Here is a 24,001-nt window from a genome sequence, read left to right as displayed (position 1 = left end):
TTTAATGAAAAAAGTTAATTCTCAATGGAATTTTAAAATGTAGATGAAGAAAAATTAACATGTAATTACACAGTGAAATTATCATAGCTTTATTTTAAAGTCAAAGGAGGGGAGTCTCCAGTATCATTGCCACTTACAGCGCCTTTTGTTAGTTTATTTTATACACTATTTTTATTTCAAGCTAAGATTTCTACATTGCACCAGCACAATCCCAAAATGTTAATCAACCATGCCTGACAGAATTCCCCAGTGACTTGCAGCAAGTGCTGATGCTTCCACTAATATCCAGTCTTGAGCAACTCACTTTTGTTAGATTTCCCAGGATGGTGAGTGTGCTTTAGTTTCATCCTTCCATTTCCTGATCACCTCTCCATGATTAACAGAGCTGAGACTGCAGATAGAACTGAGCCTACATGTTCAGCTGCATCAGCTATGCACATCCATTTTGTTCAGTATCTAAAAACCAAGTGTTTCTCCAGCTCTAGGAACCAGACCCATACATGATCACTTCTGATTCTTGGTTAAAAACAGAATCAGTTGAAATTAATTTTAATACTTAATATAAAGAGCGCAATTCAAAACCAGCAACAGATAACGAATTGTGTGGTTTCACTAACTGGATGTGTAAACTGACAATATTCAAATTAATAGCTGCAATATCCATTAAAAATATCTTTTAAGAAGCTCCCCTGACAAAGCAAGTCCAAAATGCCTTGAACTCCTCCACAAAAACCCCAAAACAGCAGTGACAACATTAGATGCAGGAATTCTCAATAACGTCTGTCTTGTAAAGAAAAAACAAAAAGAACCAAAGAAGAAGCTCCAGCATCCACTGACATCTCATCAAGAAATTGTTACCTTCTTTTAAAAGCAGAGTTAATAGTTGCTGGGACATATATACTGGCTTTACCCTAAAAAGGTGGTATGAAATAAAGTCTGAACATGTGTGCAGATGTTTTTGTGCATGTATCTTAAAGACTGTTCAGAAGGATGTGGTCTGATTCCACGTTTATTTAATTTTGCTCAATTTATTATTTCATTACTGTTATTTAATTAACAATGTTCCCTCAGAAAGAGGAGGGGTGGGTTTTGCTCATTGCACATGGGTTCCTTTTACACTTCTAGCCCCAGGATGACTGTCAGTAGTGGAAGAGAGTGCTTACCTGCTGAGCCTGGTACCTCTGCTGGGCCTGCGACAGATACTGTGCCTGGGGCGGCAGGTGCTGGGGCTGCGGCTGCTGGTTGTAGTACGGCTGCTGGCCCTGCTGGCAGTAGCCACTTACACCTTGCTGACCATACTGAGGTGGGATCTGTTGGAAGAGCCAAGCAAAACAAACGCGTGAATGGGAGCAGAAGGACACAAAATCAAGCTATGTCCCACCCGTATGGCAACCTCAGCACAAGTGATATCCTCAGCTGCACACCTAACCCAGCGGTCTGACTCCTTTACTCTGCAGTTAATGGGAGCTCTTACATCCTCTTGCCTTAGCAGGAGGAGTAAGCCCAAGAGCTCTGCACAGTTATTCTTTCCAGGAAGGGGTTCTAAGGAAAATGCTGTGGTTCAGAACATCACAATTCTGTAATGCCCACCCTTAAAACATGGAAGCAGTTTGCTCTCCATGGGCGCACTACTGAGGCAAATCAACAGAGGAATCATTCTGATGTGCTGACCCAAAAGTTGATTTGTGGAAAAAAAGGCACAACTTTTAAAAAAAACACTGGAAGAGGAAATGCCTTTTGTCTTTTTTTTTTTTTTAATGCAATTTTACTGATTTTTATTTACTGTTTTGTGTGCAATCCTCAGGTTTTTAGTATTTTTGTATTTAAGCCTTACACAAAAGTCTTGGGGTTTGGCAGGATTTTGGTTTTGTCAAGTTCAATCTTTCCTAGTCTTCTCCCCCCTGGTAAGATATATTTTTTTAAAATAAGAAGAAAATAATGTGTTACACACCAGTTGGAACCAAAACCAAGTAAATTACAATGTCAGAGAAATTTTCTGCATTGGTTTAGTCTGTAAGCCTTGTATCAATAGACACTGACATTTTCTCGAGGTATTTGAAAGAGCACACTTTCACTCAACTGCTGACATGGTGCCCAGATTTCCCTGATTTTAGGTACCCATGCTTTTCCCCAAATTCTGGAATTTAATAGCATTTCAGAAAAATAACAGGTGCAGCACACGACTTCTCACTTCTAGAATGGACCTTCCATTGGTCCTGCACATCCTTGCCCAAGCAAGTGTCTCAAATACCTCAGCACATCTGAAATGCTTTGATCTCTGAACTGCTCCCACTGAGTTTCTGATACAATGATAAATCTGCTTATTCAACAACAAAACACACACCTGTTTTACCTAAAGTTAATTTACTACATTCATTCAACAGTATTTGTTAGATAATAATAATAATAATAATAATAATAATAATAATAATAATAATAATAATAATAATAATAATAATAATAATAACAACAAAATTAAATCTAAACACCTGCTTAGGCTGTTTTTATTATCACAACTTGGTCTGCTTCTATTACTTCTGCCAGAAGTTGGCAGTCCTACCTCTTGGTTACTCCTAAGGTCAGCACTGTAACCCCACTCCTGCACTTGCTCTTTGCCTTCACTTCCATTTCCTTTCCCATCATTTCACAGGCAGTTGAATGTTTCTGTGGCTAAAGCAACCCTTTCTGACAAATACCCTTTCCCCAATGATGCATAAATGAGGTCTTTATAATGCAAGCTAAAAAGGGTGTATTGGAATATCATCAGGCAAACAGACAGCTGGAGTCTGGGATCTGACAGAAGACCACATGGTGATTTGCCCATCATCTGCAAAGGTCACAGAGCCTGGACTGGTTCCTAGTAAATGCTGAGAAGAACCTATGTTGTGGTCCATCTGGGTTCCAGTTACACTGGGAAGAAAAGGAAAGATACCCAGACAGCAAAATATGGGCTGCTGGGAAAAAAAAAAAAAAGGAAAAAAAAAAAGAACTTGAATGCCCAGTTGACAGGATGGTAACAAAGCAAAAGATCAGATGCATTAACAACCAGAATATTTCTAGAATAAAGATACTTGTACAGGAGAACTGGAGTTCACCTGAACATAGGAGCCAGGTCACTGGTACATAAAGTGCAAGAAAATGAAATTTTAAAATGAAGAGGGGATTAGAACACATAGTTAAAATGCGTGGTATTGTTATGTCAAATGAAGACATGGAGATTCTGGGTCATCAAGCAAAGATGCTGAGAAGAATCAAAGAATGAAAAATGGATATGTGACTGCAGAGTAAATAGAGTGGCAATAAGAATTTCCAGCAATACATGGACTTCTACAGAAGGAGGGGTAGACTGGATCACTGGAACATCAAATTGGAAACAAAAGCACTAATAGCAGTCATATAAGAAATACAGTAGAAAGAAAAAAATTCGTGGGTCACCTGTAGACATCATCCTAGGATAGAAATTCAGGGAGAAGACCGCTAATAACAAAGTAATATTATATGCTACATAGCATTGAAAAGCTAATCAATATAAAACTCCACTTCACCGAGCAGCAGAGGTCTGGAGCTTGGTCAGATCAAGAAGATTGACTGCTGGAACCACCATGCATGGCCAGACTGCAACAACGCTGACAGCAGCACACTAGCAAGATCAGCAAAAGGCACGCCGCAAGATTGATTAGGGGGAGATTTCAACTCCTCCCAGACAGACTGAATAAGCAGACTACAAAGCTGAGACCAAAGTATCAGATAACTGTCAAGGGTTGTTCCACGGAACTGCTGGTTAAGGAACCTGCATGAGGAGCCACTGCCTTTGGCTCAGTCCAGAGCAGCAAGAATCATCTACTACTGCATCCTGCAGCTGCAGAACTGCTGTGCATCAGTGACCATAACAGAGTTAAATTGAGCATCCCTACAGGAACAATGAAACCCAAGGAATCTACTACTGTCGCGCTTAACTTCAGAAAGTGTAACCACACAAAAATGAGAAAGCTTGTTAAAAGGAATCTCTAACAGACAGCTATGAGAAATCAAATCTGACTGACAGCATCAAAGCTGTTTAACAACAACCACATGGAAAGCACAGAAACAATATTCACCACCCATTCAGAAATATTTGATAAGAGCAAAAGGACACCAGCAAGGCTCACTGCAGCTTTCTAGAGGCAAAAAGGCATCCCCTTCAATAAGCCAGCACCGGGTCCAAATGAGGAAAACAGAAAAGACTGTAAACTCTGGCACTTCAAATGTAATAAGACAGGCCAGAAAGAACTGTTGGAACAGCTAGAAAAGGGAATCAAATGAGTAATGATTCATTTCTTCAAACACATCAGAAGTAGGAGGTCTGCCAGAGTCTGAAGTGACGAATGATGATGAAGGTATAAGGGGAGATACAGAGAGCACAATACCATCACAGAGAAGCTTAACAAAATCTTTGGCTCTAGTGTGCACTGTGGAAAAATCTTGGGGTGTTGCCATGCTGGAGTCCTTTGTGAGGGACTTGATAAATGTCTCTGAATCTGATGGGACTTTTCATGGAATAAAGTGACAAATGAACAGTCAGAAGTGGCTTGGGACCATAAAGTATCACTCCAGAGGTCTAATCAAATTCAAAAAGCTGAATTACTAATGATCATATACAGCCTCTAAATTGGAGCTGCCTTGGTAGGTGAGAACTGCAGTACAGCTTAAAAAGAAAAGTCAGATATTTGAGTAATTTAAGACTACGTAACACTGATGACTGTTCTGGATAAATCAGGGCAGATAAGAATGAAGATGAAATTTAGAAACATCAACACAGCAAAAGAAAATCCCTCTCTACTGACTTCTTGAACTTACTAGGAAGGGTCAGACAAAAAGGTTCAGGGAAACGCAACAAGAACCATCATCATCATCATCATTCCATAAAAAGAATTTATAATCTTCTGAGGATGGAAAAGACACCAGGAAGTAGGAACATGACAGAAAGCTACAAAAGCATCTTCTCCAAAAACAATGAGGATGCATTCAATAGCAGAAGCAAGCTTCAAAACAAGAGAGAAACAGGTTCTTTAGTCGCAGAGGTAGCAGATGTTTAGAACTCCTTGCCAAATTGATGTTTTGAAAGCTGAAAGTTTCTGTGGGCTCAAGCAAAGACTGGACAAGTTCACAAAGAGACATCCTCTGAGGGTTACCAAATTTATAGAGACACATCTGGCTCAGGAAGTCCCTGAACTGCAAATAGCTGGAGGCTTGAAGAGTACTGGGGGAGAGTACCACATGCTTGCTTTGCTCTGACTCTCCTCTAGGCCTTCAATTAAAGCCTCCACTGGAGGCAGGATATACTGGACTACATGAGCCCTTTATCTGCCCTGACACAGCCATGCCTACCTTCTCACCTCTTCCTAAAAGACAGTAGAGCCCCCAGAGATAACAATGAAACTTTGGTCTGTGAGATACTAAGTAACAAATGTAAGCAACCTGAAGAGGCAGTAAGACCTCGACTGCCAAAGCTTTGAGACTGCTCCATTTTCTTAAATATTTTCCCAAGCTATCTGCTTTCAGACATTGCTTTAAGAAAGAGTACCAGGCTCTTCTTCTGATCTTACATATCACTTACTTATGTTCGAATTTTCTTCCATATCCTCTCAATCCAAAGTGTTTTAAAAAATCAACAAAATGCCACCACATGAAATACAGCAAAAATCATAATGCTACATGTATGTTTGGATGCTTTTCTCTTCCGTGCAGAGACTCATCACCACTGCCTTAGCAGAACACTCCATATAATTGCTGTGGCTATTTAAATAAATAACAAACAACAACATGCAAATTAATCCTCCTGCTTTACTGATGGGGATCACAAGATACCGCTTATGGACAAATGTTTATTAAACAGCATTAAAAAAAAAAAAAAGAAAAAAAAAAAGCTTAATTAAAATCTCCCTAGAACAAAACAAATCTAAAGAAAATTACTTACAGTGCTTGGAGTGAATGACCCAAGCATCCACTCTTTTCATAAAGTAAACCCTCCCTTCCCTTCTCCCTGACACCCACATTTTTTTGTGCCCACACAATGCAGGAGACAAGAGTTTGGCAAACTTCATCATGCCTGTGGTAGTGCAGACATTCTGGGGACAGTTGAAGAGAGAACAGACCTGAGTTTGAATCTATTTCTAGGCAAGCACAGAAACTCTAATAATTACTTTGGACTCCTATCTGACTTGCACAGTATAAACAGCATTATTTTGAGAGAAGTATGACTGACCATCACTTATTACACCACTCTGAACACAAACAAAGAAAGGATGAGAATAAAAGCAACAAAATTGGCAGCCAAAATGCAGAGATGGGGCAAATTCAATTAAACCTATAACTTAGCCCATTATCTTTAATTCTTGTTTGAATAAAGGATGTGGTGGTAGGCATTCTTTTTCCAGGTAATACCTTGATAGAAATGTAAGTTCTAAGCAATTTTTGCATGTGCAATCCATGACTGATGTCAAAGAAGAAGGATCATTAGACAGCATTAGAGTCATTATAATAATTTTTTAAATTAAAATGTAACAGAATTAGTGTGTTAGCATAGGTACACTAATAATACCAGCAATATGCAGCTACTGCCCTTTTACACCATCCTGATGGCTAAATCCAGTTAATAATGGAAGAAGCTTTACATACCTCCTCCCACAAAAAGCTCTGCAAAATCACTCTGAGATTCAGCCGAACACATCACAGGGAAAGAGTCCTGGCTACATCCTTGCTTCTCCCTGAAATCTATTGGGTGCCCAAAAAGTGAGGCATGATATTGGATATCCATTACGCTGGATAGTAGAAACCGACAACACAATCTGGAAGCTGTGGACCACAGTGTCATGATACAAAAATCTGGGGCAAAACAGGTCTGTCTGGCCTGATCAGCATTAAGCCCAGCTTACAGAGAGAAGGAAAAATGAACTTCAGGGGCAGGGGTGCCGAAGAAGTGCCGAAGAAAGGGTGGCACTACCTGGTTCAGTGGCCACCTTTGCTGAGGAACAGTGAGACAGAATATTGTGAAACAAGTACCATCCTGAGTAACAGAATCATCAGTAACATCATTCCACTTTCTTAGCACCTGTAACACTGTAATTACATAGGAATCAGAATTTTAAAACATATGGTGAAGGGCATTCTCAGAAAAATGAAACCCTACCACCTGGTACTTTACACTAGGAGTAAAATGGCACATTCTTTCAATTAACAAAAGGTTATAGTATTTAATCCTAATTATTTTAATTTTACAGTGGTCAATTCAGTTATAACTATAAAGAAAGATGTCACTCAGCTCCTATCAAACCTTCAAATAAAATACTTGTAATTTCAACTTCAGTTTTAGATTACCAAAGGCAGACCTCTGCCAAATCCTAAGTATTTTCCTCCAAACATGCATTTCTCCGTACCTTCCAATAGGAAGCTGTAATGGAAAACTAACTCTCTGACTTTCACACACTTAACAACAAGATCTGGTTCATATCTAGAACTTTCAAATTCACATAAGCCCAGGTCTTCATCTCTATGTTTAGCTGAATTATAGAAAGAAGAAAAATACAATATGCTTATGCATATTGTTGATAGAAATAAGGAAATCCTCTGGCACATGTTCAGTGGAATATTCTGTCACAGGTAGGGGCAGCATGGTCTCCTGTCTCAAATCAATGCGTTCAACCCCAGCATGTTTGTGCACACAGTCTTAATGAAGGCTAAAAATCCTTCTCATTGAATGACAAAAAAGAAAAAATCTAAAAGGAAACCAAGTAGAAAGCTGGATGTTAATGTCAAGGCTATTAATCAGAGGTAAATCTGAAATCCTGATGCTACGGCATTTTATTCATACATTCTATAAATTCTATTACTTCTTATCACTTAGCTCTGACCTTTTGACAATACATTGGTCACAACGTTCACCTGTATTACTGTCTTTCCTATGCTGCTTGCCTTTACACTGAAGTATGAACTTTAAAATCTTATTAAGAGCCTTTAAAATATTAACATTGGGCCTGATACTGGTCCACCCTGTGACACAGAGCAAGGAAGCAAAAGCATAAAAAGCATGTTTCTGTGTCACAGAACAATAATCCCCATTCCAGAACTTGCAAGGTAGTGGATTTTGCAGAGTCATTAAATGCATGCCTATGTTGAAGACTGCAGTGCAGCACAGAGATCTGCAAACGAGCTCAGATACTGGCAGGAGCCTACACCAAACGCTGTGCTAAGCTGATTTGCCGTGCTCCACAGAAGGGTGAATTAGGTCAAAGGGAGATCCACACTCTTGTAGCCAGACTGCTTCTTGTACACAAGCCAGTTAATTTTAAAAGGTAGCTCAACCATCTTCACAAGATGCTGCAGTCTGCAATGCAGTCATACCCAGTACTCAGAAAAGGACAGGACTTACACACATGCCTGTAATCCCCTTTTCCCCAAGAAGTACACGGCAGCACAATTACACCACTTGTCAGTGCAATGTACATGGCATCACATATGTACCTGTCATAAAGTGCTCTCTATACACTGCCTTTTACTGTAGCTTAAATCAAAGCAATATGAGCTAACTGATTATTAATACAGGCAATTTTCCTCTCTTAAGAAAGCCCCAAACCAACCTACAAAAAAAAAAAAAAAAAAAAAAAGGAAAAAAGTCTGCTAAAATTACATGATTAAGGAACTCTCCAGTCAGAAAATACAGATGTTAAAGTTCCAAATGCAACATTAACTGAGCCATGTTACACATATATAGCACCTTCTCTTTCTGATTTATGTTGTCAAAGGCATTTCATAAAATACAGAGGATTTGAAATGTGGCTTAGTTAATGTGGCTGCTAGAATCTTATCATTTATGTTTTCTGACTTCCTAGCTGTGCAACCTTCACATCTTATTAACATAGTTTTTTGCATAGACTGTAGTATGGAATAGTACTTATGTTTTATGTATTGACATATTTTTGATGTACTGAGATTTTGAATAAGTTTGCTATTCTTCATGATGAGAGCCAAATAAATAAAGACTACTACCACGAAATAGTCAATCATTTATACGGAAAAGCAATATCTCTCCTTCCAAAAGAGAACACTTTGATTCCCCTGTCAGAAATTGATGAAAACTACCTCTGTTGTAAATGCTAAATCTATGCCAATATCACAACTAAATCCTACTCCCACATTCCCCTAAAAACAACAAACAAACAAAAATAAAAAATTTGCATGTTTCAGATGAGCTAAAATTAGTTTCAAGGGAGAGGTAAACAGCTGAGTCTAGAAACAAAATGAATAAATTCTTCCTACAATAGTGTTGATTCTCACAGTGCATTACAGCTTGAACTAATGCAACATTTGGTCCATTCTGCAAGTTAAGGGATGAAAATATGATAATCTCCAGTAAGAGATTTCCACATTGCTGTATCTATGCTCTCAGACCGACACTATAGAGAAGAAGACTGAAAATTTGCAACAGAATTGTTTTTAGAAGAGCTATTTTAATATATTGTATTACAAATAGAGAGAAATCATAGTGCCTACACACACACACACACACATACACTCTCAAGTGATGAGTCAGGTAAGATACCTATTATACTTTGCCTGCCTTTTTTTTTTTTTTTTAGTGATCAAAATAATTAAAATGGATTGTGTCATCTGCTTGAGTAATAGATTTCCACTTTACAAACCAACATAAGGAAAAGCACATTAGAACTATCACAACCTGATCTCTTTGGTGATTCTAATGACTGGGGCTTCAGAAAAAAACTTGTAGGAAACATCACCTCTTGCTGTGTGAGTAGTATGAAATTCATCTATGAAATGCCAGCCATGACAGAAAAGTGCAAAAGAATATATTTAAATGAATTTTAATAATATAACGAATAATTAATTAATTAATTATTAATTCTTGAGCATCCATGAATGGAATAAACACTGATCTTTGATCCCCAAATCCTCTAGTTGCCATTATTCTCTAGTTGCCATTTATTTTTCAGGAAATTTGTAACAATTTTGACAGTTATTTCTCAAATGGTGACTAAAATAAAGTATGGTTAAAAAATACAGAAAAACATATTTCTTCAGACAAATTCTTCAATGCCATTCAAACTTTCTAAAGCAGGGAACACAAATGAGAGGTATGGATTGAGTCTGAATAGCAGGTAATCCAGCTGTATGAGTAATCCTCCAATTTTATGCCTTTATACACAGAGAGACACCTAACACTTAACTACTGGAGACTGAAAAATCCCTCCGTAAAATAGCTTTCACTCTACACCTCTTCTGGCACATAGTCTTGGTAGGAGGAAAAATTGCAAACATTCTTTAACCTCAGCAGTGAGAAAAGGCAGAATATGCACACACCCTGTTTATCATTGCTTCCCTGGCATCTTGCACACCCTTGAGTTTCCTTTCTTTCTTCCAATCTTTCGAGAGAAAAGGGTGCTTTTTAATTAATTCATGTTCTCCTCCAAAGATAACAATCTTGATGAATACTGTCTTTACCATTTCTAAGCTCAATGGCTTTCAGAACTAAATCATTTGAGATTGTTCAGAGCCCTTCACCATATCTCTTAAAACAGCAGGAGAAGAATATGAAAGACCTTCCACAGAGAGCAGCACCACGCACTCTTAAGCAAGCTAAGCTATCTATTCTTTCCACCTAAACTTGTCCAGTTCCACCACAGGGCTTCACAGACCCTTACAGTGCACACCCTCTTTCTGACAGCTGCTTTTCTTCCTTTACTGCTATCCTGCACCTGTGCAGGAACAACCCCAGGCACCAATATATGGTGGAGGCCACCCAGCTGGAAAGCACCTTGGGCAGAGAAGGACCTGAAGGTCCTGGTGGACACCAATTGAACATGAACCAGCAATGTGCCCTTCCCACAAAGAGAGCTAATGGTATCCTGGGCTGCATTAGACAAAGTACTGACAGCAGGTCAAGGGAGGTGCTTCTGCTCTACTCTGGAGGACTGTGTCCAGTTCTGAGCTCCCCAGTACAAGGGCGACATGGACATACTGGAGAGAGTTCACCAAAGGGCCACAAAGATGATTAAGGGGCTCATGAATCTGTCCTTTGAGGAAAGGGTAAGAGAGTTGGGAACATACAGTTTGGAGAAGAGAGGGCTACAGGGAGACCAAATAGCAGCCTGCCAGTACATAAAGGGACTCTTTAAAAGAGAACTGCAGAGGGTTTTTGGACAACAGCATGTAGTGACAGGACAATAGGGCATGGCTTCAACTGAAAGAAGGTTTAGATTAGGTATTAGGAAGGAATGCTTTACTGTGAGGATGGTGAAGCACTGGAACAGGTTGCCCATAGGAGCTGTGGATACTCCATCTCTGGAAGTGTTCAAAACCAGGTTGGATGGGTCTTTGAGCAACCTGGTCTAGTGGAAGGTGTCCCTGCTCACAGTAGGGTAGTTGGAATTTGATGATCTTTAAGGTCCCCTCTGACCCAGACCATTGTATGATTCTTTACTTAAGTTTATTAGTGTCTTAGAACAAAGTTATCAGTCAAGGAGCACACACAATTTCTGGTCTTTAACAGAGAACCCCTCTGGTTTTGGCCTAGACTCCTTTGACAAGGTCACCACTTTTGAGTTAACCTCCACAAGTCATCTTCTGTTCTGGTCCTTCACCGTGTTAAGGGATATCACACTTTTAATCAGGAAAAACTTGCAATGAACATGGAACGACAGAACAGATTTAGAGCTCCTTGTGTTCCCATTGTGGATCTGAATCCCTAAGTAGCATCCCCAGCACGGGAGGTTGGTCAACACACAAAGAAAAAGGGATGACCTTCCATACCTATCATTTAGGTTCAGCATTATCTGTGATAAATCTAGTCATTTGTTTAGTCCAAATTCTTCTAGTTTCTTCTATTATAGCAGGATCAAAATCATACTTTTCATCTGGACACTAAAAATTCCCCACAGCAAGGAATCCTGAGGCAAAAAGAATAACTAGCTGAACTAACGGTAAGAAAATTTGATTACATCTCTATCCATCCAGGATAATTTATAATCCTGCAGCATAACATTAAATGCCTAAGATCAGGGTCCCATTCCTGTGGCACAGTTCCTCAATATTATTTTTGGAGTACTTATGCTGGCTTAGAAAAACAAGAAATACAGAGCTACTCCTATCAGTAACCCTTCTTCTTTAGATAAATTTGACCAAAGTGCACCATCAATAAAACCAAAACCAACCAACCAAAACAAATAAAATAAAAAAAAAAAAAAAAGGAAGATGTAAATCTTTTCTGTGATTGCTTTTCTTTCCCCTTCCCTACTGGGAACAGATAAAAACCAAGTCAGCCTCTTAAATAGGAGTACTTACATAACAGCTGTCATTTCAAATATTCCTGCAAGTATTTTTTAAAAGAAAACTTTCAAATCATTCCTTGTAGTCACAGAGTTCAGATATTTGATTTATTCCATTTCTATTATTTAATTTGACCTATTACTTAGCACTGGAATACATCAAAAGAACCCTGACAGAAACATCAAAGACATCTATCTTATAAATTCATAGCTGAAACCATATAGCACATCATAATTTTTTTAATAATTACAGTTTTATTATACTGAAAATAAGATGATTATTGTAAATTATTCTTCATATCAGTTACCACAAGTAAGTTTTAGAAACATCTGCTAAATGTAAGTATCTGGATACAGTTAATCCAATTCATGTAACATTATACTCAAAATGGAACAGAAAAACAAATGAGAACCTTTAAAGTCCCAACATCACTTATCAGAAACTACCTGTTTTGCTTAATTGAAAATAGGCCCCTTAAAAACCTATGAAGAACAAACCATCAAAATCATAAATTCATTCTACCAAACTACTAGAATGTTTTAAAACTAATATTGCAACTAAATTTAACTCAAATATTGTGCTCCATTTGTTAATGTTCATAATACCTATTACTCTGTCAAAGCATCCAAACATCTCCTGTATATCCACGCATGTTCCTTCCTTTCTTGAAAGCTCAAGCCCCCCTTCCCCCCAGTCTGGTTGTTTTGGGCTGTTATCTGAACACCTATTTTGTTTAAACATTCACAAAACAAATTCTTACATTCACAAGAAAATGCTTCCTTCTCATTTAATGTCCAGACTGAAGTAATATCTATCTGTACACAAAATTAACACACAAGTGTATAATTGTAGTTTTATGCTCGAGTGCCCCAATTATGCACTTTGAAACACTTTAAAGGATCCATCAGGAACATTCAATACCTCAAAACTGTAAAGTCTTGAGGAGTGTCTTTTGACAAGACAGCTGCATTATGGAGAAATCTTTCCGCTAAAAACAAAGAAAGCAATCAGCTTTGGGGCTTTTTTCCTCCAGGATACTCGGGCTGTAAAAGAACTGTGGGACCTATCTGGTGCAGTGCATTTTGTCACAACTAAAGAGACAAGCAAGAAACTGAAAAGTTTGTTTTGCTTTTGTGTCATATGTCCCAGGTAAGCACAAGAGTCCCAGCCTCCAGATTGTCTGGAAAGATGATTAAGGAAGGTGATTTAAGAATGTTTGCAATAGACAAGTGAGGACCCTACACCTTCCTCACTTCAGCCCCAAGTCAACTGCAACTCCCCATACACACTTGGTGAACATCCATCCTCTGCCTTCCCACTTCTTACAAAATACTTTTAGGAAGCAGTTAGTTCAAAAAGTGAGTGCAGGAGGTGACTGTCAACAGTTTTTTGTTACATAAATAAATTTCTCTGCACATGTGGTGGAGAAGGGAAATCTATGTTAGCCCATCTGACTTTGCACTGAAATGGATTACAGGTGCTCACACAATGCATTACACTCTTTCACACAGACTGGTGATAAACTTGCCATATCCTTCATGTTATGGTTTATTAGACTCACTGGTGTTGTTTGTGGCAGGGAGAAACCAGGGGGGATGTCTCAGCAAACACAAGGGAACATAAGGAAAAAAACTAGTTTCACGTGACAAACACATACCAAGTTCTTAATAAATAACAGGTGAGGAAATCAGGAGTGGTAAAAACAGCGTAAGAAGGTAGACAATTCATTACATTAAAAATACACTAAGAAAAGGGCTTCAGGCTGATTCAAAGATGGCTAAGTCGTGAGGCCATGTTAGCAAAGGTTTTCCTCAGTAAAACCAAGACATAGTAACTTACTGCGAGAAAATGCAATGCTCTGTGCAACTCATATGGGATTTAGCATCAAGTGTCAGGGGCATATAGTCACTGTTTGTTGACCATCAAAGAGGTAAGATGAGCCTATTTGTGAGCTCAAAGAAAGATCACAGGTACCAGGCAGAGTGAGAAAAAATTCCAGCTGCTGTTGCAGTTCTTTAGCGGGGACAACAGAATGCTAAATTCTTCCAAGTGTGATGGAAAAACCACACGTTTTCAGGAAGGCGCCATTCAAAGCTGTTCTAGAAAAAAGACACCCCAATGCTTGGGAGCACCAAAATGCTCCCAAGCTTCTCATCCAATGAACTGAGTGTGTTCCTGTCTCACAGCTGCCCAGTCCCCACCTCTGCATGCTGAGGACCTGCAGAAAGAAGAGGTCTCCTGACAGCAGGCACCATGAAACACATGGTGTGGGCTGATCACGTTTCATATAATGCTCCAGAGGAAAAAGCACCAAGACAACTGGTCTACAGCTGCAAGCCAATCTGTCTGCTGCCACAGAAGCCCCAATACTTCACCCAGCCTGTCAGTTCTTCCTGACTCTCTACCAGGGTTCCACTACACTCAACTAGCAGAAAGATAATGGGCAGCCTTCTGCTGGTTTAGCACACCAAAACAATTCAGCATGGTCAGATGAACCCAGCAGTGACAAGAGGGAAGTGGCACTGCAGGTACCAGCTGGGTTGGCTTTGGCTGCTGTTGAACTGCAGATTCTTTGGTGTGGTTTTCTGTGGCTCTCCTCATTTTGTGAATCCAAATCCACAATTCTCACTTTCCAAAAAAGCACTCCATGTGCAAAGTAACAACTTCCAGCTCTCCATGCAGAGCCCTTCTAAGGGAGACATGCCATGAGAGAAAAGCTGCTGCACTACCAAGAGAAGCTACAAAAGAAGCCTCTCCGTCTCACAAGAAAGCCTCTCTTGACTTTCAGGGAGGACACTGGCTTTTCAAATCTCTTCAAACTCAAGACACTCAAATTCTGCCATAAAACTTAATCCACTTTAAGCAGAAAACAATTCATTGCTTCTCTCACCTAGAACAATATCCAAAGGAAAGTAGTGATACAGGGACGGGGACACACACACAATTATCTCTCCCTTCCTTGCAGGAAGCAAAAGCAAGTATTTAATGCATTTCATTCTTAGCATGAAAGTAAAGTGCAAGTGGGTAATGCCCATTTAGTTTAGTTCTTCAATATTACGTGTGGAATGATCACTTATCTATGTTGGTAGTTAGGTATTTCAACCTCCTGTTTGGTTTGGCAAATCTTCCTCTGAGTACCAGTTGTACTTCAGTGGCTACAGCGTTGTTCAGGCATGAGCTTCTAAGATGAAACTAAGCTTCTGATTTTGCAGTGGCATAACTATTTAAAATATTTCAAACAATAAGTCAATATTTCTCAGAAGCTGTATATACCTTCCAGAGCACAGAGTTCACATGTCCTGAAGAACAGGCTTTTTAATTTTAAAAACAGTTATCTTCATTACTTAATTGACTCTGAAAGATGTACTTTTTTTTTGAGTGTACAAAACTAGGGAGAAAAGCTTAGGAAGCAGCACTGTCTGCTTTGGAGGGAGTACTTACCCATCTGCCCTTCTGGCCAGAGGTTTAATAGATTTCTATTTTTATAAAGGACATAAGGGGAGGGGGTGGCTCCATCAGTTTCCTACAGAAACCCAGCTGCCAAACTGGATGTGCCAAAGGGGAATTTTAGGGAATTTTAAAGAGATAACCTCTGCTGAGACTGCAATGTCAGCTTTGTAACCTCATGACTGGAACATGTGCAGTGAATGCTGGATTGAAAAAGCTGTGCTATGGGAGTTAGAAGAAAGAAAAGGAGAAAACAGGAACAGCACGAACTGGGATTATTACTCTGTGATGAGAAGAGGACTGGAGCTAAAAAACACTGTTAGCTCACTGTGAAAAAATACATCTATAGAGTGAGCTCACTTTGATTTGAGTATTTATTGATAACCTCTGTGCACCTCCCTTCTCCCAGCCCTAATATGGTCTCTGCATTTTGTGCTGATGTTGTTGTTCCATTTAGCAGGTCACTTGCAGCGTATTTTAAACAACACAGGGACCCAAACTGACCTCTGGTTTAAATGTTCAGCACAGAAATTGCGGGGCAGGGGTTGTGCAGGGAAGAGGAGTGAGAGAAGAATAGGAGCACTGCCAATTAAAAGCAAATAATAAATAAAAAAATAAAACATTAAATAATTGGTGCTTTTTTGATCTAGTCCTTCAGCTGCTACTCAGCTTTTCTTGCATGCCAAGACAAAACTAAATTAAATCCCCTTACTTTCAATTATCAAAACTTTTTAAAATTTATTTTACAGGAAATAGATAAAGAATTATGGCATGTACTGCTATTTACTCACCAAGATCACAATGTTTGAAGAAATTTAGTGTGCTAAAGAAGCTGTAAAACGTTTGCGATTCTCAACTGAGATCAACATTCAAAACAGTAAGGACAGCCAAAACACCCACACAAATACAGTAGCCACAAATACCTTCAAAGGTCTATAAAAATCTATGCAAATCTATATCAAGTCTTGGGGATTAAAAAGGTAAAATTAGTGATTTGCACTCAGACAAGTAAATTTCTATACTAAATTACAGAAAGGGGAGTCTCTTATTGGTAGGACTCCATTACAAAACACTACTGATGTCCACCTGTTCTGGTTCTCACATATAGCAGCGTGCTTCAGAACCATCCCTTTCACTAGACTTAAAATAGATGAGAAAATATGATGTCATCACATTTCATCTAGAAGAGAAGCAGTAATAAACACCCTTTTGCAGTGAAAGCAGGAATGCTTTATGATAAAATATAAGAGCTCTTTAAAAAGAAACATTTCAAAGTAACAGGAATGTTAGAAAGGTAAAATAAATTAATAGTCTATGTTGTTAAAAACTATCTACAAATCTTTAAAATCCAATTCTCTCAACAGGTTCAATATGTGGTGAATGTCATTAAATTATCAATCTAAGAGAAAAATCTATCTTCAAATTTGAAGATATATCTCCCATTTCGCCTAATATTTGGGAGTTTAAGAAAATATTTTTTTCACATTTTGGGTTAGTGATAGGGTTTGGGGAGTGTTGCTTTCTTTTCTTTAAAGGGAAACTGTCAACTGAGGACCCTTAAAAAAACAGCTACAACCTCACACCATAAGGCATATGCTGATGTATGCTATCTTCAACTAAATGTTAAGTTTGTTTCACTAGTGCTTGTTCTTCTTTCTGGGCAGCACTTCATTGAGGATCTGCTCCCTTGAGGAAACATAACCTGCTTCAGTGCAGAGTATCTCAACATCTCTGCAGAAGAAAAGGCATGTAATCAAATAATTAGCAACCAGTGTACCCATTCTGTGCATCAGAAACAAAAACCTAGATAAGTACCTCTCTTTAAAAGCATTGTCTCCTTTGTTGCCTCTAACTGATCTGAAAATAATATTATTGCATCTTCAATCAAAAAGAAAACAACTTGTTACACTGTAAGTGGCTTTTCCATTGCCTTTCAGCAAGAAAAGCTTCGCCACGTTGGAAGATTTTTGCTCTCTCAGAAAAAAAGTATTTCTATGATGTATTGTAAATCTTTACCTCCCTCAATTGGGAGGTAGGTTTTTATGCCTTTCAAAATTTATTATGTCTGCTCGACTGTGCTTTCCTAAAGATCCCTTCCAGCTTCTGTTCCAACTAGCAAGTGAAAATTCTCTCAAGTCAGTAATGTAAAAGGAGTAGGAAAGAAATTCAGCACATGAACAGGGCAGACACACAATGTAGTGCAGTGCTTTGCATAGTCCTACAAAGCACATTATGACTTAGTTCATGGAATACCCAGATTCAAAGTACTTGCTCTGTGGGTCTTATAATTTATTAAATTTGGTATTACAAATAAAACCATGAAGTCAGTCCCAGCTGAAATGCTTACATTTCCAAAGAAATCCTACAAACTCAGCAAAATCTTGAGCCTTTTCCTTACATCTTTCCTAACCACATCCTATTTATTTCCATTATGTGTGATTCAGGTTTCAACTCTACAAACTATTATGCAATTTAAAATTTTAATCATTAAGAGTAGTGCCACTGAGCTTAACCAGGCCAAGGCCACTAGCGTAACCACTGATGCACGTATCAACCTATGGAGCAGAAGGATTTAGACTGCAATATCCTTGGGGCAAGGAATATGGCTTTTCCTACACTTCACAAAGCAGCACATCATTTTGGTGGAAAACAGGAAATAAAGGTTTCACTTTAAAAATTTTCCTATTACCAGCAACCCAAAGAGGAGAGAGCAGAGAGCCCAGAAAAAGCTCTGCAATATGTCAGATTAAAAAAGGATCTCCGCAATCTTTTGTCTCATGATGGTAGTCAGGAAAGGTTCCATACGACGTATGATAAAAGAAATTTGTGATTAACTGGAAAACTATTCAGGAACCAACTTTTCCTGCTGCCATTCTTAGCTATCTTTTTCTACTATTGTCTAAAGCAAAAGACTATACTACTTCTATTTAAACAACCAAACACAAAATCAAAGTTTTAAGTACACTAACTATACCTCCCTTACATTTTTCTTGCTGTTAAACTTATTCAGTAAGTAGAAAAGGGGGAAAAAATAACACACAGACATACTATCAAATTCACTATCAGAGAAACAAGCAATCATTAGCCTAGCAATGACTCTAATATTTCAGTATATATACACTGCATTAGATATTCAACACTCTTTCCTGAATAGCAAATTCATCCGTCATGTGCACAAAGTGCAGTAAATTCTCTCATAATTGTACGAGTGCAGGACAACTTTGCAAATTTTAATTACTGGGAAGTTTGTCTTGGGTTTCTAAACACCATCAGTAACAAGGTACACTAAGCAAGTGAGACACACAGAAATGGAAGCCAAGGCTGTTTTAGCAAAATTGTATATTACTAATACATTAGAATTGCAGGGTTTGGTTTCGTGACCAAGTATGAACAAGTGTATTTCACTGACTTCTGTAAGATGAATTGATTATTACCATGACATTTCAACCACACACAAAAGAGAAAGGTGACACTACAGCAGAAATGTGCTATCAGTTCAGCAGCAGTGATTTACAGAAAGAGCTTTTCAAGTTTATACTAACAGGGTTATTTCATGAGCTGAAAATAGTTTTATTCCCTTATGTCAAATAACATTTATGTATCTGTAATGTGCACCATACCATAAAAAGGGAGACATGAAGAAAAACATGACTTTACAGACATGACTACCATCACACAATATTGCTTTATAAATAATGCTGAAAGTAAACAAAATCTGCATATAAATAACAATTCTTATACTGACTGTTAAATACACTGACAGAACCAAACAGCAGCAAAATGTTGCTTATGGTAAAAATCTCTGCTTTTATTTTAAAGATATAAACAAAGTATTTATTTTTGTAACCATCAAAGCAAGCAGCTGACTTTTGATTTTGTCTCTGAGGGGCACATGTCTACAAATAAAGGAAGAAAGAAAAAAACAAACCTAACATGGTAGAGGAGGAAAAGACACAAGTGAGGTTTCACACTGTTGACAAGGCTTATAATCCAGAAAAATCTGTGGTGTGAGCCAAGGCACAGCAACATAGCATTTAGGCACATAGAGGAGAAATGCTTGTAAATTCCACTGGTCCAATGAGCAGAGACACAGTTTTCATAATTTTATCATTGTGCTCCATGGCTGAGTGGCTGTCAGGCCAATGGCAAGGCACAGGTTCCCATTTGAATGACATATGGGTTCACCCAACCAGAGAGATGTTAGAGCATTAAATACCACAAACAGACAGGACAAGAATACAAAAAGCCAAATTAGTGCTCGCACAACAGCGCGCTCAGGCAGGGACCTGCCTGCTCCAGCCCAGCACCTCTGCCAGGTCCCCAGCATTGGGAAAACCATGTCCTCCAGGTAACTGTCTCTCACCTCATAAAACTCAAAGACACACTGAAAAATTATACTTCAAAGTGTGGCTGGAAAAAAAGAAAATGCGTATTTCAAAAACGCTGGGAAATGTAGACTTAAGACGTGGGGAGTGAGAAGGAAGCAGGAATTACTCTTTCCCACAGAATTTCTAAGAAAGTGCCATGGAAAATACATTTTACCTTTGTGGAAAGCTGTTCTTCAGAGAGAAGTGTTTAACATGTTACATAAACATGTTATTCAGTGAAATGTAAAACACAGGGGGATTTTCATCACATTTATTGCATTTGTTAGCCAAAATGTAGTAGTCTTGTAATCACTGCCACTGCTGTAGTAAAACACTTCAGTAATATTAACAAAAAAGTGCTTTCAGACAGGCTTGTCGAAGGGGAAGGAGATTATATTGAACAACTTGGACCTAAACAAAACAACAAAACCAAATAAAACCCCCAAAGAACTGCAGATGAGCATGCAAAAGGAAACCATAGTGTTGATTTCAACTAGCAATTCTGCATGCCTTGAAATTTTCTTATGAAAAAACTAAACCCAAGTCACATAAATTACAGAACACTGCGTAGGACACAGCTGTCCCCTCACTGTGCAGTGTGATGGAGCAACACATGAACACAACACCAGCAGTCCACAGGAGAGGTTCAGACTCCAGGGACCCGATGGAGGAATTGTATTAGCAATTTTCAGTCCAAGTCAAGAAGTTAACCGTGATGGCATATAATGAGCACCACCTTTGTACAGCAGGATTTGTGAAAGCAAAGACAGAGCACAAGCTTTACTCAGGCTAAGAGATCCTGCCTGTACACAGGCAACTTCTCAGGTGAGGAGGAGTAGGCACCTTCATCCCCTGCCCCTCACCCAGCACCCAGTCAGCTGCAGCCTCCCCACAGCTCAACAGAACTCAAGGAAGTGGTAGAGATGGTGCCATCGACTTTAAGGGAGCTTTTCTTCTCAGTCTTTCCATGCTCTATCTTCACTCTGCAGATCTCTCTAGATGTGGTCTCTTTAGATTTATTTTATAATACCAGGATTCTCTTCTGTTTGTACTGTGTTTTTCCTGCTCTCATTCGTTTTACCCTTTCAGTGCTAATGCTATCATCTGTGCAAAAGACTTGGGAGGCTTCACACCCAAGGTTCTGCAACGTTCTCCATCAATAAACTGAAAGGACTGGAAGCAAGGATTATCTTTAGGCATACATTCAAAATAGCTGTTTAGATCAAGGGTACTGATTAATTACTGCAGCTTAAAAGTCACTAACAGTCTCTTCCTGACCAAGAGGAAGATCATTGCTTCAAGAGCAGCAATCCACAGTAATCTTTATTAGAAGCTATTTAATCACACACTATTTATGTTTTAAGTGGTTGAATTTGTACTTCACTAGCAAAAAGAAATACTTTCTAGGATAATAGCGAATTGTTAGGAAAAACAACAACAAAACCATTTCTTTCCTTAAAAATTCCAGCACCACATCATTATCTGCTGCAATATCTCCACATGCCTCACGTGGTAGATCCCAGAAAACTGTTTACAGGTTAAACTTTGCCCCAAAGTTTATCTCAGCAGTATCTTTTTACTTCTGAATTTGTTTTGCCTGAGAACTTCATATTCCAGGGTAACTTTCAACTTAGCACATCCAACCAGATTCCTCTCATGTTTTTTTGCAGTTAATTACTAAGAACTTATTTCAGGACTATATACACCAAAATACTGAAAGAAAGCCTGTGTGACTCAGGAAAAACCCCAAATTCAATTAAATATCTCCCTCACTGTTGTCCATACAGGCAAGCTGTATGCCACCTGAAAGCATAAGATGAAGAGCAAATGAATCAAACACTAGGAAATGTACTCCTTGGTTATTTTAACATCTAACAGTAGAAAACAGTTTCAAAGCTCCTTATAAATACACAGAACAGTGCTGGCAAAACACAAGAAAAGTAGATATGAAGCAGAATTGTCACTGATGTTCTCCTTAAAATACTATCTTAGAGAACGACTCTCATACCCTCTAGGCTAATCCATTCCCATGCTCTGTGTTGGAAGATGATACTCATATTAAAAGATCCATCAAAGCCCGCCCTACCTTAGACAAGGAAAAAGAAGTCAGCACAGCTAATGGGAGAGAAATCTTCTGAGCCGTAGGCAGAGCATCACCCCCCTTGCCATTATCTCTCCTCACTCTACCAGGCTGCAGGAAGTTGGCAAACTGAGACAGAATTCCCAATTCAAAAAAGCAGGAGCTTTTAAAAATGCTTAAGAAAGCGGGGGAGAGTAAGGCTGAAGATTAATAGGATCTTCAGAGCCCAGCAAAGTGCAGGACAGAGGGAGAAAAATAAAATTGATGTCTATAACATTTCAAAATAAAAGAAATGTGAAAAACACTTTTTCCTTAGAAGTTGAAATTTTTAGTTTTAAGGATGAATATTTCAATGTCTGATATGGAGATGTGAAAGCTCCTCAGTGTTAGTTTAGGGTGTTTTGTTTTGTTTTAAATAAAATACAGTACACTAAAGCACGGCAGAAATCATTAGAAGTGGTTTTTAACCAGGAAGTTTTCAACTCAGAGTGAAAGCATTATTACACACAAAAAGAGAAAAAGAAAAAATCAATCAAAGTCTGTCCAAACAGAGAACTAAAGTAAGTTACAAAATCTGAATAGTTATACTTGACTGTAACTGCCAAGAACATACAAGTTATAATTTACAACTGGGGAAAAAAAGAAAAATTACAAGAAAAACATTATTTGGAGTGGGGGGAGAAACAAAACTTTTGAATTCCCACCAAATATTTCTTTTGAAACTGATTTTCTTTTGAGGATACTTTAACTACGACAAAAATTCATTACCCAGTAGAAAACAAAAATTCATTACCCAGTAGAAAACTACACTCGTCGCATTTTCCAACAGCTTACAAGTAACCAAACAAACACACTGCAGTACACCATCGTACTCTGATAAAGTGGAAATTAAGAAGCACTTAATATAGATAAAATTTATATGGACTTACAACAGACTTACATGGAACAAAGATAAGCCTACTGAGTTAAAATTTATACATTGTGTATAGTCTGCTTAATGTAGTGTTCATGTAAACCCGTAGGCAGACACACACACTAAACTGAGTCACAGTGGAACATGACTTTCTTGAAGGCAAAGGTAATTTTAACATGAAAAATGCTGTACCCATCTACAGAGCTCCAGGACACTAAGAGGCCTTTTCTAACTCCATTTCTCTGGAACATAAGCAACTTGACATCAATAAAATGAACAAATCATTCTCACAAAGTTAATGAAAATGGAGTTATGATACTAAATCTACTGGTATCCTCTCTTAAAATTGCTCTGAAACCAAAAGCACCAAAGACTTGAGCAACACTGATGAAAATATTTTCAGCTCATAAAGTAATGTAGGCTTGATGGTCAATGTTTGGGCTGCACAGCTCAGGGGTTTTTTCAAAGATGAGATTTCAGTCAAATCCGAAGCTCCAAGGGGAATGAAGCCTCACAAGCTATTGCTTCTCCCACCCCGGTGCAGCAAAGCCCTTGCATGAATATCATCTGAACTCCCAACCAAACAAGACTACAGTAAATAAACATGGCTCATCAAACACTTACCAATGCAAACTTCAAATAGGAGAAACAGAAGACTTTAAGTTTTAAGGACAGTATCCAATTGTTCGCACCCATTCTACCCCATGACCCAAGTTATATAATGGATGGAAATGGTAAGAGCTCCACCACCACTATGAGAAGTGGTAAGAATGAACAGCTGTCCTCACCTTTCAGCTAAAGGAAAGATGCAAAAAAAAAGTCATGCCTAAATTCATTCCATCTTGGCTTTTTCAAGTGATGACCAAGCAGTACTTA

At 38.5% G+C, this 24,001-nt stretch overlaps 1 protein-coding gene across 4 annotated transcripts in view; it reads right to left on the bottom strand.

Moving 5' to 3' along the window:
- ARID1B (AT-rich interaction domain 1B) overlaps positions 1-24,001 on the bottom strand; it is a 326,155-nt gene that overhangs the window by 243,857 nt on the left and 58,297 nt on the right. For all 4 annotated transcript variants that reach the window (XM_058834007.1, XM_058834006.1, XM_058834008.1 and 1 more), the window contains exon 4: positions 1,164-1,310. In XM_058834007.1, coding sequence (XP_058689990.1) covers positions 1,164-1,310 — 147 coding nt within the window. The remainder of the gene's footprint in view (positions 1-1,163; positions 1,311-24,001) is intronic.

The sequence above is a fragment of the Poecile atricapillus genome, chromosome 3 (assembly GCF_030490865.1).
Source record: "Poecile atricapillus isolate bPoeAtr1 chromosome 3, bPoeAtr1.hap1, whole genome shotgun sequence".
NCBI lineage: Eukaryota > Metazoa > Chordata > Aves > Passeriformes > Paridae > Poecile > Poecile atricapillus.
Note: the sequence above shows the minus strand (reverse complement) of the source record. Positions and strands in the feature narration are given on the sequence as shown.